This window comes from Falco naumanni, chromosome 16 (genome assembly GCF_017639655.2).
Source record: "Falco naumanni isolate bFalNau1 chromosome 16, bFalNau1.pat, whole genome shotgun sequence".
NCBI lineage: Eukaryota > Metazoa > Chordata > Aves > Falconiformes > Falconidae > Falco > Falco naumanni.
Window position 1 is genome coordinate 6957994 of NC_054069.1, and position 18292 is coordinate 6976285.

The following is an 18292-nucleotide window of genomic DNA, read 5'->3' on the forward strand; positions in this document are numbered from 1 at the left end:
TTTGTACGTGTCCCATCAGCAGAAGTGTGCTCCAATGAGCAAGATAAGGATATAGATCTCTGGATTTAGATCTCCTGAGTCCAGCTCTGAGCCTTCTCCCTGGTCCTCCGCACACCTTTGCTGAAGTCATTTTGCTTCTCTGTATCAGCCCTGCTTGGGGAAGGGCACCCTTCTGCACAGCGGGGAAATCACGGACCTCGGGGGATGAGTGTGTCATGATGGGATCAGCTCCTTGGGCGGACAAAACTCTGTGCCAGCAGAAAGCTACTGTAAAAGCAGCAACTGAAAGGGCTGGGAGATACAGTAGGACAATGAGATGAGGCCAGGAGATGGGAAATGAAGTGGTTTTTCCCTCGTGGGATGGAGACATTTCCCCTGGTGAGCACAGCCTGTGCAGCCAGGGCCATACAGCTGGACTCCTTCCCTCCAAGTGACAGGCAATCAGTTAAACCTGACAGGTGTGAAGTTGGCAATTTTCTTTTCAAAACTGTGAGATAAACAGGCTGGCAGGAGTTTGAGAGGAACAGAGAGATAAGGGAGAAATGGAAACATTCAGGTACCCTTTTACCATGGGGCTAGTGGTGTCTCACAGGCAGATGGACGGGGGAAAGAATTCACTTTGCAAAGCTCCAGATATACCAGGGACTCAGGTGCAAGGCTAGGAGCAAGCTTGACAACCAGGCACTAATGAAACGGAGAAAGCCCTTCCTCTTACAGCTCTCAAAGGGTACTGCCTTTGATCTCTTAAGATTTGATCCGTACTCATCTCCCGGGATTCAGCCAGCACTGAACTGCCCCTCCTGATCTCGCCGGCAAACCACAGGACGGTGTTTTCTGCAAAAAGAGCATTAAGTGCCTCTTTCCACGCAAGCCATTTTCTTCCCCAAATTCCATACAGTCCAGACAAAACCTCTGCCTGTTTCCTATGAGGATCTGGGTTTGGTTCAGCAGTTGTGAACTCTCTGGAGCAGGGAGTGTGCCTGACTCACCTGGCGCTGGGCTTGGATGAGGCCACAACATCTACCTCAACTGCTGCGGCTAAGGGAGCAACTCCAATGGCTGGTATCCATAAATTACTATTTTTCAATAACTAGCCCCTGGGGGGGCGGGTATAACATTGTAAACCTACAATTTAATCATGTACACATTTATCTTGCTGTGCCCCTGCTTTGCTTGCACAACCATGCCCGACTCTGATTTCTGCTAGCTAGCATGTAAAATTTTAGGAGTGCAACGCATACCCAGTTTTTTTTTTTTACAGGCTGATCCTTGTTCTGCAAATACTATGTAAGAAAGAGCCTGCAAGTAAACACGTCTGGGAAGGCTGTGAAATGCCTTGTTTGGAGGAGGAGTGAACCAGCCCTCCTTGCCTTCTGCCAGGCACCGCCGAGGGCATTTGAGGCTCAACAGCACTTCTCCATGTCACAGGTCCCCCGGCTGGAATACATTTGCATAAAATAATTTCCTCTAACAAATATGTTCATACAAATCAAACTCAAGATTGCAAATACTCTGAAACCATGAAAAAAACTAATCAAACGTATTTGTTACTACAAGTAATTCACCCCGCAGTGTTCTAAACTGGCAAGTTTCTCTCAGTTCAATTTATCCAGCACTGGCTCTAGGAGAATTAAATATGTCACCTTGAGTGCTCCAACTTGAACTCGAGCATAGATTGCCTCTTAACTCACAATGAATTTTGGATTGAAGCTCACATATTTCTGGACTGCTGCTCTATGACCTGACCTGTCTCCAGTGCCCCTCAAGCTCCCACCTCGTCACAGCTAGCCTGGTTTAACATCTCCTGGTTAAACATCTCCTGGTTACACTGCTTTTCCTCTGTCACTTGGAGCCCTTTGGCTCTCGCACTTCCAGTTCTGACTCTGTCATGAATTCGGATCCCTGGGAGATCCACCTGCTGTTGAGCGTTGTGCCAGGCATTAACCCCAGGTTGCTTGGTAACTCCCTGATGACACTGGACTGTATCTCACTCTCCCTACAAATCCTCCTTGGGTCACATGCATTTGTATGGGTGGAAATAAGTGTAACTGCACCACAGTCGGAAAAGTTGGACTTGCACCAACTGGGAACCTGGCTCTGTATCTTCATCACGGACACTTCATCCCTGATCTCTGTGTACATCTCCCTCCCTGGAGATGTACTGGACACATGCTCAGCTGTGGGCATACAGCCTAAAAGCAAACACGAGCTTCTTGTTCATCTCCTCCTGCCCTGAGCCAGCTCCTCCCCTGACCCTGCTGGCACCTCTGCTGATTGCCAGGGCTCTGAAGTTGCTTCTGTGGCCAGCAGCGCTCGCCTGCAGAGATGTGGCTTTGAGAACAGATCCAAGCCACGCTGCCATTTTTCCATGGGCTACAGGCATTCTGGCATTCCGGTCCCCAACGTGTTTCTGTTTTGTTCCAGAGAAACACAATACTTAGGGGCTGCATGGGAGTCTGTTCCCGCTGTGTTCAGCTCTCTGCAACCTGAGCTGCTGAGAAGAGGCCCCATGCAATGGGTTTTATCCATCAACGCTTAACTGTAAGACGTGGCCTGGGAAATCAGCACAGCATTTCCCAGGGGCTCATCCCAGCAGGACCATGGGCAGATAGCCCCTCCTATCCTTTCCATCTTAGACCCCCCATCTCGGCTCTCTGGTGCTCTTCTTCTTCCTCCCCTTTCTCCCCACCCCCAAACTTGGCTGATGTGGCTGAGCCAGCGACTGGGGATCCAGTTCTGTAGGATGCTGCCCCTCTGCATTGCTGTCGTGGTCGCTCCTGGGGCTACTGTCCTGAACTGCAGCTGAAGCAAAGCTGCACTTCCAACAGCTGTCATTGCTAAGAGGACCTGGCAGAGAGGGGCAAATGAGAGGAGTAAAATATGTGGATATGTAGATACAGCCCAGACAGTGGTCACAACTCTGCTGGCCACACGGAAGCCTGATAACAAGTGTTCCCGGCTTTTCCTCCCTTTTCATCTGAGGAAAGCCTCCCCCAAGGCTATCCCTAACCTCTTCCAAAGCGAGATGCTCAGCACACACCTTTTTCAGCAGAATGACTGAGAACTGGCTCCGCTAGTGGCATGGGGTTTGGAGGGAGCCTGTGCCAAGCGGCACACAATGCATTGATCATCGAGCCTGTTATCAAAGAGCCTCCTGCTGCTCTGGCACATGCTACAGGCCTGCTTCGCTGCCGACGGAATGAACAGTCTGCACCAAACCACTCCTTTCCAGCCTAATTCTGAACACTTCCCTCTCCATCCAGCTCAACTCTTCAAAATGGAGACCAGTTCAAGTGCAGATCTGGATCAGGATCCCTCTCACTCTGGGGAGTACTGTGTTTTGGTTCAGATCTCCAGCAGATCACCCACAGGCTGAAGCTGGGTGCAAAAACCCTTTTGCAGGGAGTATTCCACCCTCTAGGCCAGGGGCATAGCAAAGTGCCAGTTGATAACTGTGCAAGGATGAGCACGCACGTTTCCTCTGATTTCTTGCTTGCTTTGCCTCTCCCTCCCTTGAAAAAGTCTGGGTGTTGCAGAGCTGTCCGGCTCGCTCTTTGGGAACAAGGCTTTCTTTGTAGCGTGTATTTACAGTCAGGAAGCAGGAGGAAAGGGGAAAGGCAAACTGTTCTTCCCAGTGCAGGGATCAGTAATGGAGATACAGGGATGCGGTTTGACTGATCCCACCTCCCAGTGGAGCCTTAGCATCCCTACAGCATTTAGATGTTTTTGATGCACAATCGTCATGGTAGTCCAGTATTGCACTATAGGAACATCCTGCTGTGTCAAATCAAAGATTGGCCTGGACCAGTATCCTGGCCCTGACATCAGCTCACATGCCTAGAGAAAATGTAAGAAGAGAACAAGCGTGTACTGACATTTTTCCAATAGCCTGTCCCATCTGCTATAGCAAACAGCAACTAAGTGACTTCCTAAGCTAGAGACAGTGTAGCAACTTTTAATAGTTTTTGATGAATTTTTCTTCCCTAGGTTTCTCTAGCCACTTTTATAGCTCAGGTTAGCTTTTGGCATGAGCAGCATCCTTTGACAAGGCATTTCTCCGCTTACAGCGATAAGGGGAAATGCTCCCACCTCCTCTTGTCTATCTTAAATCTGCTGTCCAGGAATTTCACGCAATACCACCTATGTCAATGGCAAAACCAGTCATTCCCTGCCTACCTTCTCCAGGCCGCTTGCTGTTTTGGAGATCTCTTAACCCTTAGCCTTCAGCCTTCACCTGCAAGCAAGTCCCGTTACAAAACACAGCATATCATGGGAACAGACCGAGCTTGTTGGAAAGCAGATGCCGTTCTGTGGCACAGAAAGCAGTTCTGCTGCTGTGACTCTCCTTACAGCTACCAGTCACAGGTTGCGGAACGACGCAGTCATAGATGCACACACAAAAAAGGAGAATGCCTCTTTTTTTTAAAATTCTTTATTTATAAAAAAGTACATTTTTTTCCACAGCTGAGCCACTATTGGTTTTTATACAAGTAAAAGGAAGGGTGATGCAACACCCCGCCCACACAAATCATAACCATGAAAATGCCCCCCCCCCGACCCCAAACAAACAAATTACAAAGGATGGAAAACAAAAAACAAACAAAAATCATAAAAGTCCATTACATTATTATTATTTTTATTTTTTATTTTTTACAAAAGCACTTACAACACAGATTAAAAAAAAAAAAAAAAAAAGGTGGGGTTGGGGTTGTTTGTCTGTCTGTAGTCTTTATTCCACAATGATAATTACAGCAAGAGGAAGAAGAAAAAGCGAGATAAAATCACTGGAGTTAAGGAATCATGTTAAAAAAAAAGAAAGGCAAAAGAAAAGAAAAACCAGATCCTCAGCGAGAGCACCTCCACCAATAATAGTTCATGCTAGTGGAGGATCTGACTCCATATGCTTGTTACATTCACCCCCAGGTAAATTACATATGGAAAGTCACACTGGTCCGAAGTACAAACTCATCCCCCTCTCTAAGGCTTGGGTTTCCTTCCCTTGCTGGTGGACTGAATTCTCCCCTTTGCCCCGTGGCAGAAGGCAGCACCCCCTGCTCCGGCACCCCAGCCCTGGCTGTGTTGTGCCCCGGCCCTTCCGCCACGTCCAGCCCTTGGTCCTCCCCACCCCGTGCTGCAGCCCCTGGGCAGGGGCCGGGAGGTTCAGGAGTGATGGTGAGGCAGTGGTTGGACCCTAGACCTTCCTTCGCACCCTCCCCTGCCCCAAGGCTTTCCCTGCCTCTCCCAAGGAGTAGCTCAAATTGACAGCAAACTGTATTAAATACGAAGGGGAGGGAAAAAGGGGGGTGAAACTGCAGGCTGGGGGAGGGTAAAGTGCTATCGTAAGCCCCGCAGAATAAAGAACATGCATCAGTGCACATGATGCTGGCAGCATCTCCTCTCCCCAGCGGGGCTCACCGCCCAGCAGAGCACAGACCCAAGTGAAGGTGGCCGCCTTGCAGTGAATTTGAAGCTGCTGGCAAAAGGCGACAACCTGCCCCACTGCTTCTCCTCCTGGGACAAGATGGGCCTGGGATGCCAACCCCATTGCCACAGTAAGAAACCTCCGAGCGCCGTGCAGCCTGCAGGCGTGCCACTCGTGCCCACCACTCGTGCCCACCTCCCGCACTCAGCCGGGCAGGGGGGGGGGTCCCCTCCGCTCTTTGAGCATCACCACCAGTGCTGAAACGCCGAGAAGCTGTGTGTGCGCTTGTATATAGAAAAGAAATACAGCAAAGGAGAGCAGCAGCCCCCATTCTAATTGCATTCCCTTCTCTAATTGCTTGGAGATCAATCTTTTGCATCCCTCTCTCTCTAACCCTCAGTGATTTCTGCTGAACAGTTGTTGTGTTTCTTTTTTGACTCAACATCAGGAAAATGGCTCCCTTTGTCCCCTATGTCTTTGCAATCAATTTGGTGCTACCATTCCAGTTTGTTTGATTTTTTTACTAAGAAATCTTCAAGTTTTTGGGGGTTTTTTTGTTTTTTTTTTTTTTTTCCCTTGGCTGAACAAAAAATGATTTAACAACAGGGGAAAAAAAAATCTCATAATTAAATAAGGGAAAATAACATCACTAGGGTGAATTGCAATGAATAATCCTAGAGATAAGCCCCAGCAGGAAAACAGCTGGGGTGTCTTTGTACATAAACTACAGGCTTGTTTTGGGTTGTGACACAGATGTGTCTGCTTCAATAGGGCTCCCTGAGTACACACCGGGAAGGAGCTGGGGGCTCAGCTCAGCACAAATTCACCTGCATTTTCTTCGCTGAGGTGGTGGGGAGACCCTGAGTGACGTACCGCAGGGCTCAGACTGACCTCCCTCTCATCTGCCTGTTCAGCTTTCCCATCTGCCCATCTTGATCTTGAGGTACCGCAAGTTTTGCCTCAAGTTGCCATCCAAGATCAGGGCTTGGGAAGGGAAAAGCTCCACACTGTTATGTCTCTTCACTGGCAAGAACCCAGCAAAGGGATCTGGACAATGATCCCTTGCAGTGAAGGTACAGCAACTGGCCGTGCCTCCGAGGCCAACACCCAGTCCCCAAGCAGTGTGACGGTGCTTCCCAGGCAGAAAGCCAGCTCAGGCGTAACTAATGTGACACACCAGTTCAGGTCCAGCGTAAAACCGAGCTTTTCCTGGAGAGCAGCAGGTCCCTAGCACCTAGGCAGAGAGGCAGCCAACGCTGTGCCCACGGCAGTGCTAGGAACGGAGGGAGGATGGGGATGTACAGTACCCTGACTGGAGAGGTAGCCTGGGGTCCCCACCCCATCCTCCACCGCTGGCTGTGAAGCAGGGATGCCACAACGAACACCTTCCATCTCCCAACTGGAAGCTTCCCCTTGCACTTTGCTGGGTCCCACAGGGATGTTTTATACCGTCTTAGCACCTCTGCCTCACTTGAGGCAGCCGGAGGGTCCCTCGGGGAGGTGACCCAGCTGGCCCAGCCTGCGAGCGCACATGAAAAGTGCGTCACCATTTAAAATCAACAGCTTGACTCCAGCCTGCCAGAATCTGGCCCGCTGTGAGGAACAGGCACAAAGGGACAACCACCACCATCCCCCAAGGAACGAACAGGTTTCCCCTCTGCATCTTCCCCGCAGCCCTGGCACCAGGAGGCCCCTGGGGCCACTAGGCAGATTGCCCCTGCAGATCTCCAGCACCCTCACCCTGCTGCAGAACCTCCCAGGAAGCGGGATGCACATGGTCTTCAATTTGGCATCTCCCCTGAGCTCACCCTCACATTTGGGTAGAGACAGGTACCACTTTCTTCCTGATGCTGGTGGAAAAGCTGATCTAATTCCCTCCAAGGGCCCCCGCAGAGCAATTTAACCCAGAGAAGGGAGTGATGCTATTACTGGATCAAAATGGCTCTCAGATGAAACATCAGTCTTTTTTTTTTCCCCCACACTTCTTTTTTCTTCTACCTTGCTATGGATTAATGGCTAATCACTTGGCTAATTACCAGCCCAAGAGTCTCTTGGCCAATTAGCTGACTTTGCAAGGGACAGCAAGATGCAAATCACTGCACAGAGGTGGCATTACTCCATGGCTGTGGGGATAATTGCACCAATGGACTAATGCTGAGGGGCCCACAGATGAGCAGAATGCACTGCTGAACCTTGAACTTGCAGGGTACCTTGCTGCTGTGCCAGGCGATACTGTCTGAGGATCTTCCACTCCAGTCTTTCCCAGGTTCTGGATGGAAAATAATCATTTGAGCCCTCTTCTGAACCACTCTGATAAGCTAAGTGGCTGAGCTCTTTCCTAGACCTGTGCTGGTGCAGTACTGGGGAGCAAAACGTGATGTAGCAGAAAGAGAACTGTATATAGGCTCTAGCTTGGAAATGCCGTATCGCTCCGCTGTCTCCTTTTCTTCCTCTGAGTCCCACTGTTTTTCTGAGCCCCCATTCAGCTAATTACATGGACAGTGTGTGAATGGGCAATGAATAAGCCAAGGAGGCTACACCTCAAAAAATGACACCTCGAAGTGCAGGGCTAATAACGACCAAAGCATATTTCTTAGGGCACCTTGTTCGTATTTCCTGCAAGCCACATCTTAACTCAGGAACTGAGTCATACCGTCCCTTCGCTCCCAGGCCCTTCTGCTCCATTTGCAAGGCTTTGTATCTTTGGTGTTTAGGACACAGCTTCACTGTGGGCTAAGGCCCCACTGTGCTGCGGAGTCAGTGCAATGTGAATTCACTAGATCAGATCAGCGGCCCCTGCCTGTGACTAATGCAGGACATGAAAGAATTGCTGCTGGACCCTGCAGATTTTATAAAAGGTTGTTTTATTCCAAATACATCTCCTTGCTGTTTTTATCTGTGCTGGGGGAAATTTGCAGAAGAGGGTCTGTGCCACCAAATTCCACTCTCTGCTTGGTCATGAACCACCCAGAGTCTGGTGTTGGAGGCGTTGTCACAACCCTTTTTAGAGCCTAGTTGTGAAATTTAGATCTAAAGGATTATTCACTTGAGAGATGGACTTTGTTGAAAATTATCTTTGAACCACAAACTGTGCAGGCTCTGAGCACACCCCATGTTACATTAAAGTAAGCTGTGGCTAAGGTTCAGTGCTCAGCAATGCTGCTCTGTCCTGATCCAGATTACAGGGTTCACACTTGGGGGAATTAAAGCCCTGTGTATGCTGTTATCCCAAGGCACCAGAGGGAAGTTAACCCAGCATCGCCAAGCCCACCACTAAACCACATCCCTAAGAACCCCATCTACACGTCTTTTAAATACCACCAGGGGTGGTGACTCCACCACCTCCCTGGGCAGCCTGTTCCAGAGCTTGACGACCCTTTTGCTGAAGAAATTCCTTCCAATATCCAATCGAAACCTCCCCTGGCACAACCTGAGGCCGTTTCCTCTTGTGCCATTGCTTGTTATTTGGAAGAAGAGACCCACCTCGCTAGAATAATCAGCCCCTACTAGTAATCAAGATACAGAGAGATGCTAGAGATTTCATTTCCTTTACTGGGACAATGCTTGGTAGCAGGGTGCTCTGGTGGCACTGGACAGACATGTGAAGGTTTAGCCGCGTTTTTTAAGGTTTGGCCGAAGAGATCGCAAGGGAACCTCTGTGCCCTGCTTCCAGCGGACATAGAGCAGCCTTCCTGTGTCATTTGGCTGTTCCGCCAGAAGCCAGGAAGCCTGGAGGGCTGGCAGGAACAGCAGAAAGATTAGAGCGTAACAATTGGATTTCCCACTCCCCTACACCACTAACGCAATAAGAGCAAGCTACAGACTGTGGATGGCTCAGGCTGAGCTTCACGTTGTCTGGACCAAGCACCACACACTAAAGGAAAGCATTGGAGGCTGCCTGGATCAGAGATCTGACCTTGACTCATCTGTGTGGGTCTAACTCTCCACCCTCCCTTTTGTAGCAGGATAACTGCTGGATGCTATGGAACAAAACCCAGCGGGTAAGGCAGGAGGAGAATTAGTCCTGCTATTTTTAGATGTGCATGATAACACAGCTCAGAAAACTGGGGATTTCTTTTCAAACAAAAGATTTATTTATACATCAAATTAAAAAAAAAAAATAATCAACCCACAAAAAGAAAAATAAGCCCCAACCCAGTGAATCTTAATTTGGATATGGTCAGTGTGAGACAGAGGGCCCTGAAGTCTGGAATCCCATTTATTCACAGAGCAGAGATAGCAGCAATCCAAGCCTCCCCATCACAATGCAGTGGCTCAGGGGGAGGAGGACGAGATCAATACCCCAGGCTCACTCACTCCTGTGCAGTCTACCAAGCCTTTGCTTAGAAGAGGGATGCGAAACTGAAGAAGTGGCAATCAATGCAGACTAAGCAATGTATCAAAGGGCTGAGGCTGTTGCTAGGAGAGTTAGAGAAAAGCACCCCCGTGCTCTGACCCCAAAGAAAAAAAAAAAAAAAAAAAAAAGAAGTGTAAACACATGACAATTAAGTCTTAGTGGTATAATAAAACTTAGGGGCCTGATCCTGTACTGAAGCCCTCAAAGACACTGAATGGTACCCTGGGAGATCTGCCCTGCCAGGGTCTGCAGACCAGAGCTGAAGGCAGTGAGTCTGTGGGAGAAGCAAAGTGGTATCGGTTGGTCCCCTCCCCTGGCAATGGCAGCACGGTGCGTGCATGACACGCCATGCACAACTGTTGTGCCAGAGTTAACTGCTCTGTGGCTGGTACTAGCAACAACAGCAACAAGAACAAAAAGAGCCAGCATTTCTCTGAGCCATCACAGGGGAAAAAATGTCAGCAATAAATACTCCTTTTCTTTCTTTTAAAAGAACACTCAAACAAAGACAGAAAATGAAAAGCCAGGAAATAATGAATTGTAGGAGAAAAATGGCAGCTCTGTTTCCCTGCCCTGCTATCAGCCCATGCACCTGGGGTTTGTTCTAGGGCTTTTTCTCCCCCCTTTCTCCTCATTTTCCTTCTATTGAGTCATTAAAAACTGGGAGTGGATCTCCCCAGGCATGCAGTGGGCAATGGGAACGCTACCCAGACCCCACTGGAAAAAAAGTGATCAGGAAAAAAAAATAAATCAGTTCACCTGATAACGGCACCTATGTTTCCATTGCCATAAGCTTTCCTGGCCTCTGTCCTATAGACATCCCACTTGACTCCCTCCCAAGGTTAAAAAAATACAAAGAAGACAACATACAAACAAATTCCAGTGTTTCAGGGGAGAAGTGTGGGAGGAGGAACCTCGGGGAGGGAAGTGGGGCTGAAGGGCACTCTGAGACATGAAGACACAAACAGAGTGTAATATACAGGCTGGGCAACAGTCGTTAAAGCAAATAGTAACACCTAAGCCACCGACCAATACAAACACCACAGAAGGGGACGAAAGTCGTCAAGAGAAATTAAAAAGCAAAACCAAAACCGAGAAAATAATTACCCAACCTCCCACCTCCCATACGCCCCAAAAATGATCTGTAAGCAAAGCTGCCCTCCCGCCCCGCTCGCCCCAGCCCGCCCATCCTGCCAGTGCTGGAAGTGTCCAAAGTCTCTGCTGAGCGCCTGGGGCTGGCCGGGGGCGTGCGTGCGTGTGCGGGGGGTGGGCGTGCGTGCAGTGTGTGTGCAAGCGGCTGCGGCACGCTCGGCTCCACTCAGCTCCGCTTGGCAGGGATGCAGGGGGAGTGGGAGGGCATCACTCGTGTGTGTGTCTGTGTGTGTGTGTGTGTGTGTGTCTGTGTCTCTGTGTGTGTGTGTAGCAATGGGGTGCCGAGCTACACGTACCACTCCTTTTTGGAAATAAAAGATCCATCATTTTGTGAGACCATGTTCTCCGCTATGTCGAGCTGCTCGGGGTCGTACTGGAAGCCGAGTGTCCTTTCGTCGTAAGGTTCAGGGTGCGCCTCCCCCTCGTCTACCGTGAAGTAAGGCCGCTTAGCATCCTCCTCATATTTGTTGGGGCCACCCAGCTTGCGCTCGCCTCCTGCATCCTCATCCTCGTCTTCATAGGTGCTGCCGCCCAGCGGGCCTGGCTTTTTCTCGTCGTCTGAGTCGTCAGGGTACTGGAGGTTTTGGGCCATGGGAGGGTGATGCTGCGGGATGCCGGCCTTGCTGTAGCCATTGCCGTACACGTGCTTCTTTGTGCTGTAGTCACCCTTGAAGGTGTGACGCCGGCGCCGGAGTACCACAAAGAGCACCACGGCCACCACCAGGACCAGCGAGACTCCTCCCACTATGCCCCCAATCACCGGTGTGGGGATGTTCGGCTGCACCATGGATTTGCGATCATCGATTGGAGACGGGGTGTAGGGAAATTCTGGGTAGGAAAAGACAGATGGAAGGGGGAACAGTGTCAAACCATGCGGAAACGCGCCCTCCCTCCATGCTTTCATTGCCATTTTTGGGGGGTGAGGGGGTGGGAAGATGAGGGTAAGGAACAGGGAAGGGAAAAACTAGGGAAAGGGGAAAAGGGTGCATCCTCACCGGGGGTCAGCGCACAGGAGCTCTGCCTTAGCAAGGGGAACGCAGCGTGCCGTGCCAAGCTCGCCAAGCCTCATGCAGGAGCCCAGCAGGCTGGAAGCAGTGTTTCCCTCCCCACCCAACCTGGTTTCTCCAGACGTGCTCAGATCCCACAAGCCCAGTGCCTTGAGTCCAGACGCTTTCCGTTTTACTGGGTGACACTTCAGGTCCAGTCTACCCAGAGTCTCCTGCTGGGGAGCATGACCCAAACCCCAGCCAGTGGTAGGCACCGAGCTGCCACAACTGCTCCCGTAGATGCCACGCTAGGCCCACCAGCTTTGCATCCCCCTCCTCGGCATCCCAGCCTGGCCTGACCCCAACCAGTCTAGGTCAGGCCAGAAGGCAGCAGCACCTTGTGATCTCCCCTCCCACCCCCCCCACAAGTGATCTGCGGCTGTACGGTGCTGCTCAGCGTCACGGCTGGCTCCCGAACCCACTTGCTGTCCTGGCACAGCAACACAGACCTCCCCACTGTTTCTTTCTCTTTTGCTGTTGCTGTGGCCAGCATAGCACCGCTACTCATGCTAACCTTGTTCCTACAGTCACCCTGACCTATTTAAAAAAAAAAAAACAAACAACTCAAAAGAGAAAGAGAAAAGAGATGAGAAAGATCTCTTTCGTGCAACTGAACACTTACACTTCGGCACAGATAAAGTTCGATCCAGGACTTAAATCAACCTTCCTAACACTCCCTTGACACAGTTACAGCCCCTGGCCAAACTCAGCTTTCACACGCTGCCTGTTGAGCATCCACATCCGTGACGCATTAAGCACCACGTGGCTGCCTCAGTCCTTCACCTGCCTCTGAATTCTGATAGCAGGCACCTGGTTAATGCCCTCTGGCAGCCTTGCCCTTGCACACCATGCCCAGACCCCTCACACCCCATGCTCTGACCCCTCGCACACCATGCTCAGACCCCTCACACCGCTTTTTCCACCCCCAAGACCTGTCTGCCAGCCCTGCTCTAAGCTGCAAGCCTTTACTGCTGCTCCGGAGTCTTCTGGCCCTCACTTTTTACCCTGGCAGACAAGGAGAAGTGCAGACCGAGTAGTAATTTCAGCACGCCCTCCCAGAAGAGCCAGGATGGGGCAATGGGGAAGGAGGGGCTCCAAGGCAGCAAATTCGAAAGGGATATGAGGCAGATTCTGCTTCCTGCTCCCTCTTCATGTGCCTGTGGGACTGCCTGCTGCTGGCAGCCACCTTTCTGCATCAGGGCAAGAAGTCCTGAACAAGCAAGAGCTGGGCAGGGAGTGGGTTTCCCTGAAGCACTGCTCAGCCCATCAGCTGAGGGAGGGGAGAAAAGAGCTTCCCCCGGGTAGAGGCGGTTCCTGAAACAGCTGCAGATTTTGGACAAGGATACTGAATTCGAGCAATTGCTGGCCTGATCCTGATCCTCGCAGCATAAACGTTTCGCTTGTGTTTGAGAGCTGTTTCACTCCCGCCTTTTCTGAGACATCATCCCAATAACAGCATCTTGGTTTCTGCAGTGCTGACTTGCCTTGAGCAAAGCCCCACGAGCCTGAAACCACACACAGAACAGCACACCGGGCAGACCAGGCTGGGGGACTGACAGATGGAGGGGGTCCCTGCTGCAGCCAGAATGAGGAGCAAGACACTGTGCAGGCAGCATCTCTTTCCAAAGACAGCCTTCAAGGCAGGAGCGAGGGCATGTATTTCAGTACAGGGAGCTAGGGTTGGGTTCTGGAAAGCCAAAACCACATGTTGCATTAACAGAAGGCTTGTCACAGCCAGCTGGTTAATGCAAAACCTCTCTGCAGACACAGCAAGAAATGTCACGTCCATCCCATGGTAGTCCTGTTTGCTGAGGGCTCAGCTTGAACCACACAAGCATCCACACAGCCCTTTCCCCCCCTGCCCATGCCACCTCCCCAGGCCTGTCCCTTGCCACCACAGCCTCTGCAACCCCGGCGCCCAGTTCCCCAAACTGGGCACAAAGCAGGGGTCCACCTGGAGCTTAAAGTGAGTGTTGGGAAAGGCCCGCAAGCTGCCTCAGACCCCAGGGGCTAGATGTTTTAGCTTCCCCAGCCCCACAGCCTTGATCTGAAGCCTCTTCCGACCTCACTTTTCCCCACAGCGCACAGGGTCCCAGAGCCACCCTGCGAAGGTGGCGCAGCGTCCCAAGGGCCACCCCGGTCCCCGCTGCCTCCCCCTCTGGGACAGGCACAGCCCAGACGGGAGAAGCCCGTGCACCATTTCTGAAGGAGCTTGGCCCACTCTTCTCTTAAAAGCTTCCCTAACAGCCCAAGTTGGACGCATGAAGCCAAAGGGGGAATGTTTTCCTGCCTTCTCCATACAGATTTCTGGGCCCAGCACTCGCCCACACGCCAGCCCCGCCGCTGGCGGCCACGGCAGCGACACGGCGCTGCGTTGGATTTCACACGTTGTGCAGGGAACAAACTATTTTCTGCTCGGATCCCATCCCCGTCCTCCTCGCAGCGGCCCAGTAACCGTGCCAGAGAAAACAAAACCCAACTGTGGGAAGAGAGGGAGAAGAAAGATGGGAAGAGTGTGAGCCCAAAGCAGCCCCTTGCTACCCGCACGGCTTCCTCCCCCCCGCCTCGGCCGCCCCCGGGGCTCCCCCGCAGCTGGGAGAGCCCAGTGGCCCCGGGGGGCGGCGGGGGGGAGCCCGGGCCGGGGGGGCGGCGGGCAGGCAGGGGGCCTGAGGCAGGCAGGGGGCCTGAGGCAGGCAGGGGGCCTGAGGCAGGCAGGGGGCCCGAGGCAGGCAGGGGGCCTGAGGCAGGCAGGCCGCGGGCAGGCAGGGGGCCTGAGGCAGGCAGGCCGCGGGCAGGCCGGCCTGAGGCGGCCGGGCGGGAGCGGGCCGGGCCGGGCCGGGCCCAGACCTGACACCGCCGCTGGATGGCGGCACAGACCGCGCCGCGGGCTCAGGAGCGGCCCGGCCCGGGGAGGGAGCCGTGTCCCCGGCCTGCGCCCCGGCCCGGCTCCCCCGGCACCCCGCGGCCTCCGTCACGGCACCCCCCGCCGCGCACGGTGCCCCGGTGCCAGCCCCACGGAGGGCATCCACCCCGCTACCCACCGAGCGCCGTGCCGGGAGTGCCAAGGAGGGGACTGCAGCCTGGGGAGCCAGGGGGAACTGTGGGAAAAGGATCCCCTTTTTGTGTTCGAGGGGTGCGTGAAATTTCTGGAAAGTGGTGCGAGGCCTGAGCGTGCTGGGGGCCCCATGTGAAAAATCCATTAGGAAGAGTCTGGAGAGAATTAAAGCTGCTGTGAAAAGCGGACTGGAGAAACAGGAGACAGCAGAGAGGAGGGAGGGGGAACAAGCTAAGCTTTAATGCCAGCATAAAAAACCTCCCCCCCCCCCCGCTACCCCCCCAGCCCTCATAAAAAGAGGGAGCGCTGTATGAATAGGAATTAAAGCAGCAACACTATCTGCCCGCTGCCCGGCGCTGCCAGCTGTTGCATTCAGCCCCGCTTTCCTGTCCCGGTGCCAGGAGCCGGGCGCTGGGGCGGCAGCTGGGAGCGCGGGCAGGCGGGGGGTCACCCTGGGCTGCGCTCTGGCACCCGGCCCAGCACACAGGGTCGCTTTGATCCCCGCTCCCTGCGAGGCGGAACGCTCCGAGCATCCCCCTGTCCCAGCTCCTGCCTCTCCCCGCAGCACCCAGGAGCGCAGGAGGCAAAGCAGGCCTTCCCCGCCGCACGAGTGGCTCCAAAACCACACGTTTTAAACATCACATCTTTCTTTTAATGCCTGGTTCCCAACAAAAATGAGACGTATGCAAATCATCGCGCCTGTCCATCAATTCCTTATCTAATGCTTTTTGAACCTGCTGGCCAATTTCAGTGCTATCTGACAGAAGAAGAGCGAGCCAAAATTATCCCCATCGTAAAGGTCTTGGAGAGAACTGGAGTGGGATCCCTGGCAGAGGTGGGAGCTAAGCCTCATTAGACATCAGAGAACCCACAGGGACAAGAGGCTGCTCCCAAGGGCAGGAAGGGCCCAGATCAGAAAAAGGATATTTTTAGTCACCAAGTAATTCTTCTATGATATGCAGATCCACAGGAAACCAGCTTTCAAAAGCCCTTCTGCTCATCGCACTGCTTAGATATTTTAAAAGATACTGCTTCCCATGGACACATTTTTTCTTGAAGTCACATCTCCAACCTTTTCCCTTCAATCATAAGGGCCAAGGAAACAGCCAGCACCAGCTGAGATTCTCACTGTAGCCATGGGCATTGAGGAAAATGTCAAACCCCATGAGAAATTACCTTCTGGATATGTGTCAGCCCAAGGGACTGACACTCAACCTCCTCCAGAGGAAGACCCTGGCTTTCCTCCTGCCTTGCAAAACCAAGCACCCACAACGGGAAGCAGGGGGCCCTTTGGCTGGCTCCAGCCAGGGCGAGCAGCAGCTCCGGGGAGGAGGAGGAACAACCTTCATTCCAATGGATTCATGGAGCTTCCCAGTTCCCAGATGGCCTCAGCAAATACAGTGGTGATCATGTGGGTTTTTAAGAGACAGATTGCTGACGGCAAACTTTCCCCGCCAGTACAGTCCACGCCAAATTATCCCAGGACTTTGACCTGCTGTGTTACAGACGTGGACATGAGTGAAGATAAGGAGATGCCTCTTGGACCTGCCTCAGCCCAGACAGCGCTGCAACTTGAGAAGCCCACAGCACCTAACTGCTGTCATTTTTCCTTCACAAGAGCCGTTGCACCGACCAATGCATGCCCACCTCCAGCTTCAAGCTATCCTGCCTTCCCTCTCCCTACCAGGGATTTCTGCTATCCTTGTGCAGACTGGGGTGGAGGCGGGGGGAGAAGAGGCGGTGGGGGCGGAAAAACCACTGGCAATTAATCCAGAAGTTTAGCAGCTGCCACTGGCATTTCAGAGTGTGACGGCTTTTAGGCCAGATGCCAAACGTGTCTTAGGTTTTAATCTCTCTGTCAGGTCACCTATCGCTTGTCAATCAAGTGCTGCTCCCACAGGGGCCGTTGGCACAGATGCCATCAGACAGGATGCAGCAGACGCTCCTGCCCGCCCGCCATCCGGAAGATTAGCATCAGAGAGACCCCCGAAGATTAGCATCAGAGAGACCCCCGAGGCTTGCTCCTCCCTAGCCCCCAGCCCTGTGCCTCCCCACCCAAAGCAGCCACAAGCACTTGCTGTCGCCCCTGGCCAGTGGCTGGGCTATGGGTGCACCTGCTCTGGGCTCGGGATTTAACGCTTCCCAGAAAGGGCTTTCTCTTAGCAAAACAGCCTTAGTAAAAGCCTGCTGCCGCATGGCACAGGGCTCCAGTGAGCCCCACGGGCTGTTTGCAGTGACCTTGCTGGGATGAGATCACTGGCGGTGTGGAAATAACTCCCTGCTTCAAGCCAGGCAAATGGGGGTGGGCCGTCAGCCCCTGCCAGCCGTTCCTCCTGCCCCACAGCCTGTCTCGCATCCAAGGCCAGGGCTGCCCGCCTTGGGCAGGGACCTGCACAGAGCCTCACACCCCCACAGCCCCTCCCCGGGGCACCCACAGATCGCCTCCTATCTCCTGGAAACCCGGGGGGTGCAGAGCTGGGGCTACACCAAGCAAGCAACCGGGGGAGCCCACAGTATCCCGGCAGAAGACCCCTTCCTGGCCTCAGGAAACAGGTGGGAGCAGTGCAGCAGGGAGGCTGATAGCAGTCACTGCCTCAGCACAGGCTCTGCTCTCCCTGCTCCCCCACCTCCAGCACTGTGATTGTCCTTCGGTTTTGATCTTTGCCTGGTGCTTGAAGGCCCAGAGGGAGAAAAGATGTTTTAACAACATCTTTCTCCTTGTGCTTCCTCTGGCAGAAGCCAGAACACAAATGCATGAATGTCCCCCCTGCATACGCACACAAATGTGTATGTACACACACACATAAGGGCTGGGGTATGTATACGCATTGCTACACACAAGCCCATACAGCCAAGCACATGTTCATAAATACATGCATATTCACTCACGCCAATGCGCTGATGAACTCGCGTCCTGCATGCACATGTGACTGTGCAGCAGGGCATCCCCGTGCGAGCATGCAGGTTTGAGAGGCCCATTTGCATGCCAGGATGCACATCAGGGTCACACGTATGTGTGTATATGTACATGACCAGCTGTCTGTGTTAGGACCACTGCAGCCGTGTGCAGGCACACAGGGACACACACATGCAGTCTATAACCACAGCCTTTTATTATGTCACCCAACCACCTGTAATAAATAGTTACATGTCACACTACATGGCTTGGCTGAGACTGACAAAGGTCCTGCAAGGCAGGAGACGCTATTATAGGAACAGATTGCTGGAATAAAATATTAAATTTCCACTTATCAATCTCT

At 52.7% G+C, this 18292-nt stretch overlaps 1 protein-coding gene across 3 annotated transcripts in view; it reads right to left on the reverse strand.

The window, feature by feature from the left end:
• Positions 1-18292, reverse strand: part of NECTIN1 (nectin cell adhesion molecule 1) — a 106805-nt gene that overhangs the window by 31393 nt on the left and 57120 nt on the right. The window contains exon 6 of one of the 3 annotated variants that reach the window (XM_040615954.1): positions 7352-11759. The exons of the other annotated variants lie outside the window; for them this stretch is intronic. Within the exon in view, the coding sequence (XP_040471888.1) occupies positions 11218-11759 (542 nt within the window). The 3' untranslated portion in view covers positions 7352-11217. Of the gene's footprint in view, positions 1-7351; positions 11760-18292 lie in introns of those variants that run through there. 3 annotated transcript variants of the gene reach the window in all.